Genomic DNA, 18,935 nt, shown 5'->3' with positions numbered 1-18,935 from the left:
AGTGAAAATACTAATTGAAAGATATGCTACCCCGAGCACAGTAACGAAAATATCGCCTTAGCGGTACCTAACTTAGTTCAAGTGATGACCAGAGGTTGACCCGGGGTCACGCCTGCCAAATTACGGGGAATCCCCTCGTGAGTTCAGTTACGGTGATATCGGGTGATACCAGTCGATTTATGTTCACTTTCATCTCTTTGTTATCGCTTCACAATGAGCTTAAACACAAATTTCTTTATTTATCAAGATTTCCTTTTTCCATTCATATGCATTTTATGCCAGTGCTGTATATAATGATCGTGATATTTCAATCCTAAATAGACCGTTTTTCTGTAATTTAAAATATTAATTTTTCCAATAAAAAATTAAATTCTTCAGAGTCATAGAATAACTTTTATTCTTCCACAAATAGAATCTATTATAATTGAACTATAAGTTGCTAAAATTCCATCTGTGCGTCAACAAAATTTAATTTATTATGATTTTTAAAATTTAATTTAGTCATGGAGTACACTTAAGAAATTCACGATAAACATTTCAATGAACTGTGTAGGCTTTGTAGAAAAGTCAAGAAACACAGAAGAAAAGAAAACGAATCTCAAAACATAATTGTTTCAGGATTTAAAACCAGATATTAATCTCATCTTCAATGTGGACATTGATAATGACAATGCGCTACAAGTTTCATGACTACGTAATGTTGAGATTTTTTATTTAGCGCAATTTTCACTAGAGGTGCTCAAAATGCTTTAAATAGTGTCACTGACCAACAGCAACGCGTAACATGTAGAACTGAACATGATGCCTGCTAGGCGATATTACATTTCTTTTCCAACAGAGACAACGCGATTAAAAACAAATGTGAGGGAAAGCATTGACAACAGCAACTAGTCCATAGTCATCACATCTGGTCGAAATAAATTCAAAATAAATCAGTGATTACAATGTTTGTTCAACCTTCTTGAAAAACGCAAAAAGATTAAGAACAGCAACAGGTCGACATTAGAATAGCAGCCCCGTTATGTAAAAGTATTGAAACAGCACAAACTATGTCACGTGTAAATCACGAGGCTATGGAGGCAACAGAGTGACTTTTACAGTTTTTACCAGACTTTTACCAATGTCTTTTGTCCTTCATTAATGAAATGAAAATCTCTCTCTCTCTCTCTCGCTCTCTCTCTCTCTCTCTCTCTCTCTCTCTCTCTCTCTCTCTCTCTCTCTCTCTCTCTCTCTCTCTCTCTCTTCTATCTTTATATATTATATATATATATATATATATATATATATATATATATATATATATATCCATCTATCCCTGTCTCTCTATCTCTCTCTCTCTCTCTGTCTCCCACACACACACATATATATATATATATATATATATATATATATATATATAATATATATATATATATATATATATATATATATATATATATATATATATATATATATATATATATATATATATATATATATATATATATATCCTTTCTTAAAAAAATATAGCCTTGTGGAGAACATTGTGCTTATTTGAGTCAATAAAAAAATTGATACGGCGCACAACTCTACTGAAAGATTTGAAAAATAGAAATGTATTTTTTACAGATAGATAAGCAGGTAACTTGATTTCCTTTTATAATTTGAAGTCAGTTTGAAAGTTCGTTAAGTCAAGCAGATATCACAAAAAAATCCATCAAGTAGAGAAATTCTTGAGCAAGGAGGGGGGGGGGGGGGGTTTGCTAGGAGCTGTCAGATTGGCATTTTTCAGCAAATCGTGGCATTCATAGTGATATAATTCACTTGATCACATGACGGTATTCGGATGTACAGAAATTTTAAACAAGTTTCACCGATTAACAACATCAACTAATATTGCTGCTGATATTACTGTCGTTTTTATGCCATCGATGTGATAATTATTGCCCTGGGAAATATTTAGTTAAACGTTTCGGCAAACTGTCAATTGGTTCTGTCTAGCTTCTAGCCCGAACAGCCCAAAAGTAGACAGATTCGGGGACTTGATTCGCGTCCGCTTCAGATTTTCATTTGACCTCACATAAGTTAAGTAAAGGGGAGACATTCCGAAAGCTCCTACATCCCCAGTATTCATTCAATTTATATTTTCACCGTTGATCTTTTGTCAGGCGTTTATTAATTCAATTTGTCATCATATAAAAGCGTTTTAAAAACTCTAGAACAAACCTTGATAGATTTGTGAAAGTTTAAAATTTCCTAATTTGACCATTGTTTTGATTCTCGGCCGCCATTTTAATTTGTGAAGTATTGAAGGTAGTGCAAAGCACTCCCAAGTAAAGCGTGGTAAAAACTTGCGACTTATTGATATTGATATCTACTGACTGATTAACTAAAATCATGCCGAATAAAGCATGGCAGCGACGACAAGCACATCGATTAAAATGTGCATCTAATCGTAATCAAGCTAATCAAGAAAATGATTCTGGCAATATCGAATGAAAATAGTTCTTTCCCCGCGAAATTGCGGGCTTTTTACTAGTATATATATATTTCTTTATGACGTAGTTACTATTTATCCTTTTTCCCTTCGTTAAGTCGTGTTTATATCATGATTAGTTAAAATGATCACCCTTAATTAATCATATATTGATCATTGCATCATAATAATTAATAATTACAAACTATACAAGGTTTCTTTTTTTTACCCACAAAGTACTGAAACAACATTTTAACCTGGGAAGTTAACTTCAAATATATACAATTGAAATGTGAAACGACTCGGACTTTATTCTAGTGTTCTTTATTGACCACGTTTGTAACCAGCGGAACTAAAATCCGGTATAAATATGTTCATATAATATTAAGCGAAACTCATGTAAAGCACCTGTTGAATATAACTTGTGTGATGAAGACATCTTGACCGGAATCCACATGCCTCTGAACCAGCAACGATCAAAGCGTAACAAATCGGACAGCTGCACCGAGATGTTATCGCATATCGTCAAAGAACTAAGAGCGACGCATAAATTGTGAGGGAATGAATGAAAGGTTACTTTATTCCTCCATCGGTTAGAGCAAGTTTTGAGAGTTTCTGTCGGCTTGTTTGCTTATAATAATGCAATCAATAAATTAAATTTAACAAACTATAATCGAAATTGTGCTGATATCTAAATGCAAAATACCTCAAAGACAATAATTCTAATGATAGAGTGTTTGGTACCAAAATACAGATCAAAGTTTTCTCAATGTGTTGCCAATTTGTTTAAATTGGTAAAATCGACTGTGGTTGTGCAAAAGCGATTGTGATTTAACCAGATATCAGGAACAAATCTGTTAAGTATCACGGGAGATAACCCATTGCACTGGTCAGGAATTTGATGGAGTGAATGACCTCTTGACCACGGCGCAGGTAGAGGACGAAAAGCTCGCCTATTCAACGCTGTGTGAGAAGCTAACATAATTTCTCCTAATTATGCTAATTGTTTTTTTTAGCCTTTACGTTTCAACACTATTTGTCACTTGCCACTCCATATTTTATTGATAAGTGTTGAGGTAACTCCTGTTAAAAACCTTTTTCAGAAGTATTTTTAGTGGGTTTTTTTCAAAAACCACCATGTCAGTCTTATGGATTTTGATTTCACTGCAATTTGGTCGCAATGTTGAAGAAATTAAAAAAAAACATTTTTCTTACGTTACGGCTGTGTTGAAAGAGAAATTTTTTTTTCTAAAAGTAATAGACTTCCATTCAGGTCCTCACCTATGACTATGATAGCCAAGCCGATTGCTAACCTCTACTGTTGGCCCTCAACAACAAAATTTATTTTATGTGTAAAAGGTTGAATGTAGATAGCATTTTTATTTTATTTTTTTTACTGTTAATGAAATTTTATCATTTATTTCCAATGAATGTTGTGTCAGTTACCGATTTTGAAATGTTCAAATAGCAGTATGGTTGTGTTGATTTTCACAAAAGTGGGCTTTTTCTTCTTTGGAGATATGTGATCCTCCATTATGCCAGTATTCCACTATTTAATTTTATTTTCAAAGCACAACACGTTTACAGGCCACTGTGTGACGAGAAAAAGATAGTGAAGGGCTCAACTTTGTGTTGCCTGCAATTATCACACCACTAGACCACAAAGTCCAACATTGATGTCAGCAATGAGGCCATGAGAAATATATGAAAATGTGGCTTTATGGCGGTGACCACTGACAGTTATGTCGGCATGGAATTAACAATTATGTTTGCTCAATATACTTGGTCTGGAAATATTGTCAGCCATTTCTGATCAATAATTACTTGATTCTGCCACCTCATACATTGTCTGCCCAAGACTCTGCTATATGGAAGCTTTAGAATACTAGATTGTTTTTTAATTAATCCTTTTTTGTTCACAGCTTTATAATAACGAGGTCCCCAAGACAGCTGGTAAGTAATGTCTTTATTTATTTATTTATATATTTATTTGTTTTTATTCTTGATAAGGTAGATATGTTCAACTTAATGGTCATTTGACTGATAATACAAATTGAGCCACTTGATCTGCTATTCTATTATATATAATAATTTTTTTTACTAGAGTGACCTCTGGCATAAATTGATAATCTCATATTTTTAGCATTTCACTTCAAAAGCTTTTTTTTTTCTCTGAGCAATGGCAAAATATAATTAGTTTACCATGAGAAACTGGCACTAAGACCTGATACTATCAAAAGATGTTTTAAAACAAATAAATATGAAAGTAGCAGATTTTCTTATAGATATGGATTTAAGGACAAGTGGCCTTGCCAATAATTTTTTATAACTAAAACATAAAAGACAAATTTTGTTCAGCACACAATGTCAGTGTTTCAATTTAAACCTTTTAATCTTAATAACTGATCTTTAACTAAGAAGTTTGATGTATTAAAATTATGTCCAAGACATTTTGTCAAAACCTTTTATAATGCTGGATAGCCCACTTGTACTTCAAATCAACCATTATATATAGTTTTTTTTTTGTTTTTTTTTTCAAAAGTGCAAATGGTTTTTCTATCCAGTGAGACGGTTCTTGAAAAACCATTGATCTTTCATTAAGATGACGACTAACTGTTCCAAAGCTATGGTGATTATATTTTTCAAATTTTTACAATACAAGACATATAGGCGCTAACTAAATTGTTGTCGCCGTCTAATAACTCCCATGTAATATACTCCTTGCTTGTTTTGCTATTTAAAAAACCCCTCTGATAAACCCGTTATTTCTGCAAAATACATAACACACAGATGCCAAATTTCTAGTTTCACTAGAGAAAATTCAAGCTTTTGTTACACTTAATAACCTACTACCTGCTTGTAAATGATATTTTTGCTATTTAAAGAATCCTTCTGATAAACCCACTATTTCTGCCGAATACATGACACACAGCTGCAAAATTTCACTGGAGAAAATTCAAGTTTGGAGTTTAAAATTCCATGTTGCGGGCTATGAAGTGGTGTATGGTCACAAGAAAAGCTTTCTCCATTTCATTGTGCCATCACAACCACCACAATATCATCTTTACATCTACTACTGCTACCACTCAAACATCTATCACCATCTTTATCACACTGCACAGAATCGGCAGCATTTTAAGGGATTATTAACCTTCCCTGCGACCTGTGAAGTGTCATTGGAAGTTTACTATTTTCAGGCAATGCCTTTTCCAAATGCTTATTTATGGCACACTATCTTTCATATTTGTTTGAGAGTAGGTATCCCAAACTACCGCTGTGTGGCAGGCGAATTTGCCGGGATCGATCAAAAAGTGGGGTGTTAATATCTGTCTCTCTCTCTCTTGAATTAAACTTTATTTAATAAAAAAAAGGATAATATTATATTTCAATATCTGCTCTACAAGATGAGCTAAATATTTAAACTATTCAAGCTATGTGAACTTTTTAACAGCTATTCAAAAACGCTCTCATAAAGAGATCCGATTGCAAATTTTCGCTGTGAAAACTGCGTACCGATCGACCGAAATTCGGGTCTCGTCACAAGATCTGCTCGCGCTAAAAGCTGAACGGACCAACAGCTGTGAAATCAAGTGTGGGAGAATCTCCTTTTAATGCCCTTTCGTGTGGTGTAATTTTTTCGTTTATAAACACAACAAAAATATTATTAAAATTTAACTGAATTTGCCCTATTTTTGACTGAAAATTTGACTCTCTTAACGGTTAATAAACGGCGAAAAAATTGCACCATAAAAATCTGCAGCATTTGAAGGCTATAATATCAAAAATCCAGCATGCTGGCTTGATTCAACACATAGCGCCATCTTTAAAAGCAAAGCCTTTGTTTCCGCTTTCTCTTTCTTTCTCTCCTACCGTCCGACGCGTGAGTTGATACACTGCCGGTGACCGAGACCGATTGTATTGTAACGTTTCCAAACAGCCATCTAGAATAGTCAAAAGTGTTTCAATTATGGACATGGACTTACTTGAATTATGTGGTAAGTAAATCTTATTGTTTTTTATTTTATTATGATCGGTGTTTGAGTAGATCGAAGCTTTTCTCTATCTTGTCTTAATCTTATCATGATACTGTTTGCTCCACTCCACTAACTTTTCTGAATTAATGGATAATGTTTGTATTCGTGTTCATTCATGAAGGCTATTATTATTATTATTATTATTATTATTATTATTATTATTATTATTATTATCATGATGATTATTATTATTATTATTATCGGAGCCCACCGATCGCTAAGAATGAACGTGTCATTATCACTGATACTTCTAGATGAAAAATAAAATAATAGAAACTGGTCGTGTCAGTGTCCGTCCTGACTGCTAGACTTGTGCTTGTGATTGTGAGTCCTACTAGTACTAGGAAATGGAAAGTATCACACTATCGACGTCTAAGTCTAGTTGTTTCTCAATTTTCTGAAATTTAGATTAAGTCAAGCTCATTCATTAAGAAATTATTGACAATTGGGACGAAATCTGGTGCACATTGTTTGATCTTATAATAATAATCTTAACAGGATTGCTCCATTCTTCATCAGGTGTCATCAATGAGTAGTATCCAACTTGTTTGTTTTTCAATCGTTTTTTAAAGATCCAGTTTCACCCATGCCATGATTGATGGAACTATTACTATTATAATATAGTGACTCAAACTCCAGTTTAAATTTAACTTTTAACCTTTTACTGTATAGACTACTTGGTAGAAAGGCTTGTTTTTATTTGATGCTATGGGATTGACTTGGTGATGGTTGCTTGTTTATAATATAAGTTTTAGATTTATATTAAATTCTTGAATCCTGCCTATTTGAATTTGACAGTTGAGTTTTGATAGATAGTGTTGATGGTAATGAGTAATCATTTAGCGCGTTGAGCTTGTTGAAATACGGGGTAAGGCGGTGTATAGAAACTATTTATTATTATCACATCTCAAATAAGTTTGAACATTTTAATTCTCCATTTTCAGATGACGAACAAATGAGTCGTCTCAGGGCTTCATTTTTGATGAAGGGAGAAAGGTCGTAGACCTGCACTCCCACCTGTGCAAGTGACACCTGTTTGTCCAGCTTTATCATCTGCGCTTTGAAGCCAAAACGACAGTGTCTGAGGTAAGGTTTCTATGAATATATGACACATCTGTTTTCGTTGTCACAGGCCACCATTATATTTTTTTGATAAATATTTTGGTTGTTTTTGATGTTTTTTACTGCGCTAATATTATCAGTACAGTGAGGCTAAACCAGCTTATGATTTGATTTTTTGTTGTAAAACACAAGGTCCCGCTATGGAGCTTTCAGATTCATATAAGTTCATGATGGTTGCCAGTAGATTTTATTGTTAACATGTATGGTTGAGTTTATTTGGGTTTGTAGTTACAAGTGACTGAGTGACATAGACAAGTAAAAGACGTGTTTATGGCTCTTTTATGATATAATTTAAGCATGCCTGCAACAGTCAGCAATTAGCAATGGGCCATGTGCTGTTGGTATAATAGCACTAGTTGAAAAGGTCTTTACTAGGTTAGACAAGACTAGATGTTTGCTATGGAATACAATTAAATTCTAAACCATCCCTGTGTTCCTCTCTCGAGCAAAGTATATTAATTTTTTCATACCTAATCCTTATCTTTTTTTAAACTTGTTGGATTCTGATGTATTATCAAGGGTTATCTTTTTGTATAAGGTTCTATTTTTTTTCTGTTCTAATATACTAATGCATTAGTTATAAGCCCTTCAATATTTTCTGGTTATTTTTTCCCTTCTAGGTGGAACAATGGTTCTCCATGTTAAGTCCAGACTCAAGTTATCCTGTCAATAGTATCTGGCGAAAAATTTTGAAGGTGGTGAAGGCGGCAAAAGGGAAAGATAAAACGTTTTTGAATGCACCTGTGGATCTTCACCACCTCAGTGATGCCCTCAATGCCATTGGTGTAGACATGACATTGGAGAAGAACAATTTTAAAAAGACTGTTGTGTCAAAGGAAATTGCTGTGGACCTCGGCAATTTTCTCCTGAAACATGGACATACTTATGGAGACTTCCATAAATTTCTAGGAGACATATCGTCTTCTCCTGTAATTTGCACGAGAGAGAAGTTGCGAGGCATGTATCTCGCTGCAGAAACAAAGAAGGGGAAGCTGATAAAAAATATCAGCAGGGACCCAGCAGCACTTCAGGCATGGCTCAGGAAACCCTTCTTTCCCTGTCATCTGACGGAAATTCAGCTAAACTCTCCTCCTGCCACAGCCACAAAGCCACCCTCGTCATCGCCACCACCACCACCCCCACTGTCATCTACTGTTGACTGGCCAGCACTGAGTCCTCAGCCAACCGTTTTATTTCCTTCATCTGTACTATCATCATCGAGTCAACCTTCTACTTCTACTAAGATTCTCAGCTCACCACCACCGTCGTCTACTGTTAACTGGCCAGCACTGAGTCCTCAGCCAACCGTTTTATTTCCTTCATCTGTACTACCATCATCAAGTCAACCTTCTACTTCTACTAAGATTCTCAGCTCACCACCACCGTCGTCTACTGTTGACTGGCCAGCACTGAGTCCTCAGCCAACCGTTTTATTTCCTTCATCTGTACTACCATCATCAAGTCAACCTTCTACTTCTACTAAGATTCTCAGCTCACCACCACCACCACCATCGTCCTGCATTTCTACTGTATCTGGTTCTACCCCTCATCTCTCCACGAATATTAATTCTCGGAATGTGTCCACACCTGATTCATGTTCAGCACCACTACCGTCATCGTCATTCACTTTTGGTTCTACCCCTCTACCCTCTACGTCTGTTTCTACTCAGAATCCAGCCAAACCTGAATGTACCCTGCATTGATCACTTCTGTTTTATTGCCAGAATCTTTTTCAGAGTCCCACATCCCACTTTCTTCCACAATTGTTAATTTTGACCATGTTAGAAGATTATCAAAGTCTGTCTCTTCCAAAAAATTGTTTTCATCTATAAAGTCGATTCATCAGAATGTAATATTTTAAAGAAAGAAATTTTTAATTTAAAATTAAAGAACAAAACTTATGTCCGATAGAGCGGCAAATATGAAACTTTTAAATAAAAAAATTCATGAATGGCGTAAGAGTGTTTTGCATGATGAGGAATATAGACGGTATATTTTTTGTATTGTAACGCGCATTTTTTGCTTGGTCTATCTAAAGCTGTTGAGAGTGCTGTGTTAGAATTTGAGAGGGATGTAATTAAAGTGGGGGGTTCACGTGGGAGGGACAGTCAGCAAAAGTTTAATCATTTTCAGTCTAGTATTGGTAAAGAAAGTGCAGCCTTACGTGCTATAAGACTAACTGCAGAAGTATTGGGACCTCGGGGGGGATGAGAAAAATGGGGCAAGGGAAGAATGGCTAAATTATTCTGAAGCTAATAATATTAAGTCTCAGTTTTGCAGTTTTAGAAGTAATCGTTTCAATAATATATTTGAAAATGCTCATGCTCTTTTGTACCATCATAAACATGTTCTTGATTTTCTAGAAAATGAAGTTTCAGGTGACAATTTAAAGCTTCAAAGTATTGTTGCAGATTTGAGGGATAGTAGGGTAATTTCTTTAGTTGCTGCTATTTCACTGTTTAATCTATCACTGGGCCATACTGGGAGTTGATGAAAAGTAAAATTCCTTATGGGTCATTCCTCTCTTATGTCAAAAAGATTGATGTTATTTTTGAGAAATTTATTTGTTAAGGATGATTACTGATGATGAGGCAGAAGCATCTTTTTTGTCAACTGCTGTCAAACGAAGAAGGGTTTCAGATTCTGATGTTGATTGAATAACACTATGAGATTAAATTCAAGCTTCAGTTTAATTACAAAACCAGATAGAATGGACGTTTCAGGTTTCTCCTTTGTCAACAAACAGGATGAACCAAACAGTATAGATGATGTGGTAGTGCCGTTAAGTTGAATGCGTTTGTTGGTAAAGGGGAAACACGAAACATCCATTCTTCTATCTGTTTTTATAATTAAATTGAAGCTTACATTCAATTTCACATTATTTATCGCTTCGAGTAGCAACATTTACATTATATTGATTAATGAAATTATGTATCTATTTCCATCACTTTACATTTGATCAGTGACATGCTTTGTTTAAACAATTGTTGTTTCTCATAATTATGTACCTATCATGTAGCTTTTCTGATTATTACATATGTTTTATTTACTCATCATGTTTAGCGTCAAGCAAGATGGCTTTCTATTATTTCAACATTTTTAACACGTCTGAGTGTACTTAAACACTTTAATATGTTTTTTTTACCTGGAAGTTCGTATTCATACAATAAGGGAGTCCAATATAATGTCTATTTCTATTTAAACATTTTATAGATGCATTTAAAATGTGTATAGTGGAGAGCCAATGATAACCCTTATACTCATACTGATGTTGGGCTATTAGACCATAATAGCAATATTATAGTCCGTGTTTAAATTAATCTTTATCATTTATAGGCTATGTGGATATGATCAGCTTCCAGAGTCCGCGTATGTATAATCTGTTATTAGATATTATATTGGACTCCCTGTATGAATATGAACTTCCGGGTAAAAAAACATATTAAAGTGTTTAAGTACACTCAGGCGTGTTAAAAATGTTGAAATAATAGAAAGCCATCTTGCTGACGCTCAACATGATGAGTAACAAGAGCGCTAAGATAGGTTTGCCCGGTGTCTGTGCATTTATATGCATTAAAGCGTGTCCTTATACCGTTGCCTTAGTTATATAAACTAAAATGTGTTAGGACAGGGCGTTGAATTTTGGGTTGATTGTTGAGGTGTCTCAAAATATGTACTTATGGATAGGTATAAATTTTCATGTTCGTGGGTTGCATTGGATATTGTATGCTTTTGTGTACTGACTTTTTTGTCTAATGTTTTTATTTATTTATTTTATTTGATCGACTGTGCGCCACCAGTAGGTGCAGCATTAACTTCCATTATTGTGTTAGGTCGTGGTATGAATTTTTGACTTTTCCCCCTTTTTTGACATATATTTCTGTTGATTTTCGAGAGTTTAAATCTTGATTTCTTCTCATAACTCTGTTGTTGTCATTCTTATTGTGAAAAGGACGTAAAATTTGGATTCCCCATCCCTCAAATCATTTGTATGTGAAGTTTCATAGCCATATCTCATCATTTAAATTTTTGTAGCGGAAACACTGTTTTTTTCTCAAAATGTCTCCTTTGGCGATTTCGGCCTTTTTTCGAATTTTGAGACGTAAAATCTCAGTAATTATTGCCTCTATCTCTCTGAAAAAAATTGGGCTTACTGTCTGGTGCCAGTTCTAAGGCTCAGATAAGTTTCATGCCTTAATTTAGATTACTGACGAGTCTGCAAAGTGCCGAAGATGGTACATCTGGCGATTTCGGTGAAATTATTTTCACGCGGGTCATGTTTTTTCTTGATTTTGATGCTGTATAGTAACTGAATTATACTAGGTGAATATTTGTTTGAGTATTTTTCTTATTATCTATGTCCATGGCTTGCGATTGCTTGCAAATTATTCAATTTTGTTATTATTTTGTTTGTTTTGATGCACCTTAAACTTGCTGTTTGGTAGCATGTTCTGTTGGTGTACGAAAATTACAAGTTATTAAATAAATAAAAAATTCGTAACTTTTTTATTTGTTGTCCGATTTTAATCATTTAAAGACTGTTGTTCATGGTTTGACAATCTGTATTTGTTCAATTCAAAATAACAGCAGTTTTCTGCAGTTGAAATTTTAGTTTGGGATACCTATTGAGAGCTAATTTGTCCTACACATGTGTCTAAATTTGATATTCCTGTGATTTATAGAGCCCTTATATTTTGTAAGAAATGTGTCTAACTTGTACCTCATGTGTTTATATTTCATTTTAAATAACTGAATCAACAACCTTGTCAATATTCCCATTTTTAACAAAGTGAATCTTGTGTCAATGTTGAAATAGGAAGTAAGATATTAAGAGAAAGAACTCAAAAAATTACTTCGCCAATTTACTGCTTAATTTCTTGCTACCTGTCAATACATACTAGGAATATTTTTACTTGTGTTGACAAAATAAGAAGGAATTCTTTGTTAGTGATATTTTTTATAATCTCAGACTGCTTTTTAAGACTTAAGATGAAGAGTACATTTTAACAATTTATTTGCTTCGTTACTTGTTCTAATTCAAAACATCTGCTGTATGAAACATTTCCCAAGTGGGAACAACTTTTGTTATTATTCATGATTTGTATACCAGGTTTATATATCTTATTATATATTTCGCATATATGATTCTTTATAACACCAAGGCTTGCTTTCTGTCTTTTTCTTGGAATGCGATTATTTTGTTTTGTCCTGGCCCTGACTGGAGTCCTTGGCCAAAAGGGAAATAGTCAATGTATAATTATAGTTTTTGGAGATGATATTTCTTAATCTTAACTTTCCTTTAATGTCTGTCCATCTTTACTCATGAAGATTTTGAAATGAACAATAACATTAAGTTGGAAATTCAGCAATGATCTAGAAGCTCTGTGAGTAAATCCAAAGTGGATGCAGATGTAACTTTTCGTGGAAAATGATGGTTCTAGGGTAAAATGAAAATTTTCTGAGGTCTATGATGGATGTCAAGGGAATGAAACTGTCCATTAGGGAAGTCCTAGATGTTTGTGTCGGTGTTGGAGGTCAGGATTTGAAATAGCCACCAGGTTGTTCTTTAGCTTATATATCATGGTCAGGTGTGCTGCTTTCTTCCTAGTTTGGAGTGACTTACATTCAAGTTGATCAGTCAAGCTGCTCACACTTGGATGTTTTCTCATAATTTCCTGTAACAAAGCAAGTGGCTCGTCTCTGTACTGCCTCCAGTTTATCAACGAAGTGTTTTGTTGTGTGGGTCCCAAACAGTGCATGCTTATTCAATTTGTGGTCGAACTAATCACTTGTAAGCTAAGGATTATAGGCTTGTTGATTTTTTGAAGGAAACCCGAAGTCCTATTTGCTTTTGTTGTGTTGTTGTTGATGTGCTCGTCACGTTTTAAGTCTGATTTTATACAGGGTGGTCCATGGAAGTCAGAAATTGGTAGGAAATTTCATACGTGATTAGAACTGTTTGAAATAATGAGATCGAGGGTGAAATTTCCTTTTAAATGATAGGCCCACTGTATGGTGTAACTTTTTTTTTTTGCCCTTTACTGTTTTGGTCACCATGGCATTATTTGTGAACATAGGTGTATAATTTTGGTGCCATTTTAAGAACACAAAACAAGCTTTCTAATGATGAATAATGTATTTCATTCTTAATTTTTCAGGAAGCAAATAAATAGAAATGAATGCATTTTGATTATACTTATTACCTCGATAGATAATTAATTGAAGAATATATCTGTCATATTTCATTCAAATTGATATACTCCAATAAATGATTGATATCAAAATAAAACTTGTCTGACATTTAAAATGATAAGCAACACTTGCCATATTAAATTTTTAAATTGATATAATATTACTGAATTCAATAAGTGGGCCAACTCCATTGCAAAACCCAAAATTTCCTGAACACCGCGAGTTGCAGGTTTTGAGGCAGCAGAGAGATAACGGATTCTCTCTGTAAATTTGACTAAAATTTTCAACAGAGAAATATCAATTACATTTGTCGTAGAGAAACAAATAAGATATCAAATTAAATGTTATTTCATGTCCCATACATCTGATTGAGTCCAATTGGGATGTTTTGAGTTTGAAAATGTTATCAAATAAGTTGTCCACTAATTCATGTAGTAACAATTTTCAAAATGCTTGCTCTGAATAAATCACAGGAAAATTTTATTTTTAGATTGTTTTGCCTCATTTTCTCTTTTGTTCAGAAGTATTCATGAATACTGAGTAGGTATCAGCAATTACTTAAGTATTCATCCGTGTAGCCGACAACTAAAATCTCTCTGGAAATCGTGGCTCTAGTTGATAGTTCACTGAGTTCACCTGTGTATGCCACCATTACCACATCATCATTACCAATGTTCCCTCAGGACTGCTACTACTAAGGAAATTCCATGTTAAGCATCTCATATTTGTATGTCAGTTTTCACATATTTATAGTAAGGTTATCTATATTTTTCAAAATATCTTTAATATTTGCATACAGTATTATTTATGGTAAACTTTATGGTTTTGGTGAGTTTGAATCATATATTTGGTTAAGTTTTCATTTTATAGAGTCTGATAATAAGTGGTAATAATTTTAAGTGTATATCATTGTTAGAAATTTGTCATGAATTTGACCTTTGCATACTGATATCAAGGGGAGGTAATATTTTTTTTAAAGTGGGGGTAAGAGGCAAATTACTCAGATCATTATTATACAAATTTTCTTTTATTTTTAAAAAATGATTAGAACAATAGTAAAGCAGCTTATTTGAAACTGTTTTGCATCAAGGAAAGGTATTTAGAAATATCTGCGTGGGGTTCCTGACCTCCCATAGTGGGCAGGGAGGTACATACTGTGTCTTCTATCCCCCTATATCTGTTTTTCAACATGCTTTCTGTCTTTGTCTTGGAATGAGATTACTTGGTTTTGTCCTGGCCCTGGCTGGGAGGGAAACAGTCAAATGTATAGTTTTGGGAGATGATCTTTTTTTCCTTGTAAATCATCTCTCTGTTATGCACTGTATTATGTTTTGTTTATACATTTGAGTGCATTCCTCTTAGTGGGGACCTGTGCTTGTGGCTGGATGAGACTTTTAGGTGATCTCAAACTAAGTACTTTGATAGTGTGTTCTTGGAATCTCCATCTGTTTCCTAGTTGAACCAATTCACCTTTGTCTTACCTTTTCTTGGGTGCTTTAATTGTAATTCTAGAAATTTTTACTGTCCCATTTTCTTCCTTTTAACTGGCGCTGAGACATATAACCTTAATGTGTTGGAAACGCCGTAAAACCCTTAAAATCAGTCAAATCATTTAGAAATACGATTATTTATCATCTCAATTTTATTTTATTGAAGAGGATTATTAAAACTGTATTGACCATGGGATAGAAATAGAAGCAATTTGCAACATTAAAAAATATGAGGGGGTAGAGGGATTGTGAAGTTCGAAGCAAAAAGTTTATCCACCTACTACTACCCCTCCTTCCCCTCCTCCTTCTCTTCATCATCATAATCATCACTGCTGCTACTTCCACCACCAGTACAACTTCAACTACCACCAGATCATCACTACTCCAATAACTTTAAAACCATCACCACCGACAATAACACTGCTACATTAACTTTGAAAATCGCTTATTTTTTTGGTTATTTTGTAAGTGCTACATAATTTTATTTGATACCAGCTTGGTGGGTCAATGGATTTTTTCAGTTTTTTTTTTGTTTTTTTTTTTTTTTGTATGGCATTCAACACTTTCAGGCTGTGAGTGTGAGGCAATTGGGGGCCAAATCAGCCATATATGACCTTCGTTGAACGCAATTTTTTTGAGTGATGTTTTCAATGGGTGGTTTGTGGGAGGATTGTTTTAATGTTGTGGCTTTAAAAGTTAAATCACCCTTGTTAATGCAGTTGTCTTTGTCACAGGGATATTAAGTTTGAAAAAAAAAAGATTAAATTACAAGGCAATACAACAAAGAGTAATATTCTTTTTTGTTCATTAAAACGAATGATCTGTTTCTTTTTAAGTGGTAAGCCTTTTATGATCATTTAGTAGGATGACAGGACATACCTATTGTCACGTAATTTTTACATGGCTTTTGGTTTTGGCTGACGTCTGTAAAAAGTTCTAAAAGAAAGATTTCCGAGAAGGAGGCTGTGGTCCTAAAGAAGAGAAAGTTGAGTTGTTGGAAAATACCCATTCAGGATTCAAAAATTCACCCCATATACCGGAGCATACTCAATGTCTCAATCGTTTCTATGTTATGTGTTTGTGTTGAGAATATTGGCTATTAAGCTTAACTGCTGGTCAAAAATAACTTCGCGATGGTGGCGCGCGAACGAGCCGGCGATCTCCAGTAGTGGGTGAGAGAAGGCTTTAGAAATATGACTTGGGTTTGATACGAATATTTTTGTGTTCGTGGATAGCTCAGACGGTAGAGCCACGCTCTCACCTGCTAGGCGGAGTTGTCGTACCAATAAGGTCGCAGGTTCAAACCCCACCACCGCCGCGAAAAATTTTTTATTCTCTATTGTCTTCTGGCACTTTTCTACTCACTTCATATCTTGTTTGTACCCATTCAGGGAACGAAAGTGAAAAAAAAAATCTGACAAAACAGAAAGTCTCTTGACTGAAAGAACATTTGGGCTTTATCCACCGAAAATGCCTCAATCCCTAATCAAATTGAGGTGAAAGAGGATTTTTGAAATTACTGCTGACATAAACTACTAATGGTAACCAATGATTCAAATGTAGTATGCATAACATTTTATTAAAATTGATATATTTGGATTTGACTCATTGGTCAGTACTATTGACTGAGAAATCCAAAGACCCATGTTGCAATTCTTTATATCTTTTAGTGTGATGGCCTTTTTTTGTTGTTGTTGATTGGGAAACCTGATCGGTGTGCAGATAGGGTCTTGTAAACACACTGATTCTGATGCTGATTCAAAGAGGAGTTTTAGTAGGGTGGAAAAAAACATGACTGAGGATAGGACATCAAACCGAACATTAAAATCATTGCATGTGAATAAGATAGTGGACAATTTTGTCCAAAAGAGGAAATGCAAGAAAATTCCAGTGAAAATCTTGCTCCTTCTTCCCAACACTAATTAAATCATCTTGATCTAAATCTGGATATGAAAATATTAAAATATCTGTATTGTGGCTTTTTTTCCCCCAGAAAACTTCAGAGCTCTTTGTACTGGTGAGAAAGGCTTTGGCTATAAAGGCTCTGCTTTCCATCGAGTCATTCCTGATTTTATGTGCCAAGGAGGAGACTTCACTCGAGGTGATGGCACTGGAGGAAAAAGTATATATGGAAACAAATTTGAGGATGAGAACTTTATAAAGAAGCATGAAAAACCAGGTGACAACAATTTAAGTTCATTTCATACGCCATGTGTTGGTCCTTTATACGTTTTTTCTTGTTTTTGGTCATATCAACTGACTGCCTTCATTCTCTATATCAATATCAATTTGCATTAACTCAGTGCCAGTTGCCTGTCATGTCATGTTATTGGCACATCGTCATCATCAGTGCTATTGCCATATAGTAGCTAATAGAATTAAATTCAAAACTAGTGTCCTTGTTTATCGCTGCCCTGAAAGATCAGCCCCGGCATGCTTGTTTGGATTACTCCATAGTTTATAAAAAAACAACTTTGGTTGTTTTTAAATCTAAAATAAAAACCATGATTTTTTAGGGAGAAATTCCTACAAATTTAAAGTTTTTGTTGTAAATTGTTTTGGAAATTGATGCGAGACACAATTGTATCTCAATCTTAGTAAAGAATTATTATGAAATTCAAATTTTATAGGTTATTGTGGCAAGATTGGGTCATGATCTGCACGCTGAAATTGGTACACTCTTCTTCATCAACTTGGTTAAAAAAATGATTTTCCTCCTTCATCGTTACCCCTGACATGTGTGTTCATTTGTTAGAGTTTCTTTATGGATTAGGCGCTGTAGTGGTTGTTATTATTACCACCATAACTACCTAGGCCTGCATCTTTTATACAGATTTCATTGGGGACCAAATATGACCAAATTCTGATTTTTTTTCCCCCTTCAGAATGAGGACGGAGTCTATCGATTTATGTGAAGAAAATTTGTATTATTTAAACCATAATTTTAGAGGAAAGTTGGTATGTGACTCACTTAAACAAAAGTAATTCTGAAACATTATTTGATGTTTAAAATAAATAGTAAGGAATGATGCATTTTGGGTTGATGCTTATATATTTTTTTAAAAATTTAATTAAAATGTTTTTCATTTCTCATACAATTTTTTCATGGTCTGTGGCAGGTCTGACTACCTTGACATCATCATCACAAATACGATAACCAACCATCACCTTCACTACCACATTGTTACAAGTATATTTGTCATCACCAAAATCATTACAACCACCGTCACTATTATGTCACCAACCATTCCTATTATCATATCACCACTGCTATAACTATAACTGTCAACACCATTCCTGTAACTTTATATAATAATATGTAATTGTGTTTGATACTAGTATTAGGTAGGTAGGTCACTGAATTGATTGTGGCTCTCAAACTTTTGAGCTGAAGTGATCTTTGCCAATTTGGATCCTTATCTGAGCTGCTAGATTCGCTGATAAGATCATAATCGCTACACTTGTTCCATATATTTTGCTATAATTTTTAATGATTTATGGATATATATGTATTTTATTTATATTCCTCTTGTCAGGGATCCCGTGTTTGGATGGGCGTTTGAGGCCGTGTCATAGATACAAAATTGTGATTTATAATTAATATGTAGTACTTCTTTTACATTTGTATTGTGGATACGTAAA

At 34.3% G+C, this 18,935-nt stretch overlaps 2 protein-coding genes across 2 annotated transcripts in view; both read left to right on the top strand.

The window, feature by feature from the left end:
• The window catches only part of LOC144972901 (uncharacterized), a 28,220-nt gene that overhangs the window by 5,832 nt on the left and 3,453 nt on the right, over window positions 1–18,935 (top strand). Inside the window, exons 3-4 of the mRNA XM_078914698.1 lie at window positions 4,378–4,408; window positions 17,287–17,472. Coding sequence (XP_078770824.1) covers window positions 4,378–4,408; window positions 17,287–17,472 — 217 coding nt within the window. The remainder of the gene's footprint in view (window positions 1–4,377; window positions 4,409–17,286; window positions 17,473–18,935) is intronic.
• Window positions 5,168–12,120, top strand: LOC144972900 (uncharacterized). Its single transcript, XM_078914697.1, has 3 exons — window positions 5,168–6,450; window positions 7,434–7,575; window positions 8,232–12,120. Exon 3 carries the CDS (start codon window positions 8,250–8,252, stop codon window positions 9,312–9,314), a length of 1,065 nt encoding a protein of 354 aa, XP_078770823.1. The 5' UTR covers window positions 5,168–6,450; window positions 7,434–7,575; window positions 8,232–8,249; the 3' UTR covers window positions 9,315–12,120.

The sequence above is a fragment of the Berghia stephanieae genome, chromosome 5 (genome assembly GCF_034508935.2).
Source record: "Berghia stephanieae isolate SIO BIC M18660-M18661 chromosome 5, UCSD_Bste_1.3, whole genome shotgun sequence".
NCBI classification, from domain to species: domain Eukaryota; kingdom Metazoa; phylum Mollusca; class Gastropoda; order Nudibranchia; family Aeolidiidae; genus Berghia; species Berghia stephanieae.
The sequence above is the reverse complement of the archived record's forward strand: the minus strand, read 5'-3'. Positions and strand labels throughout refer to the sequence as shown.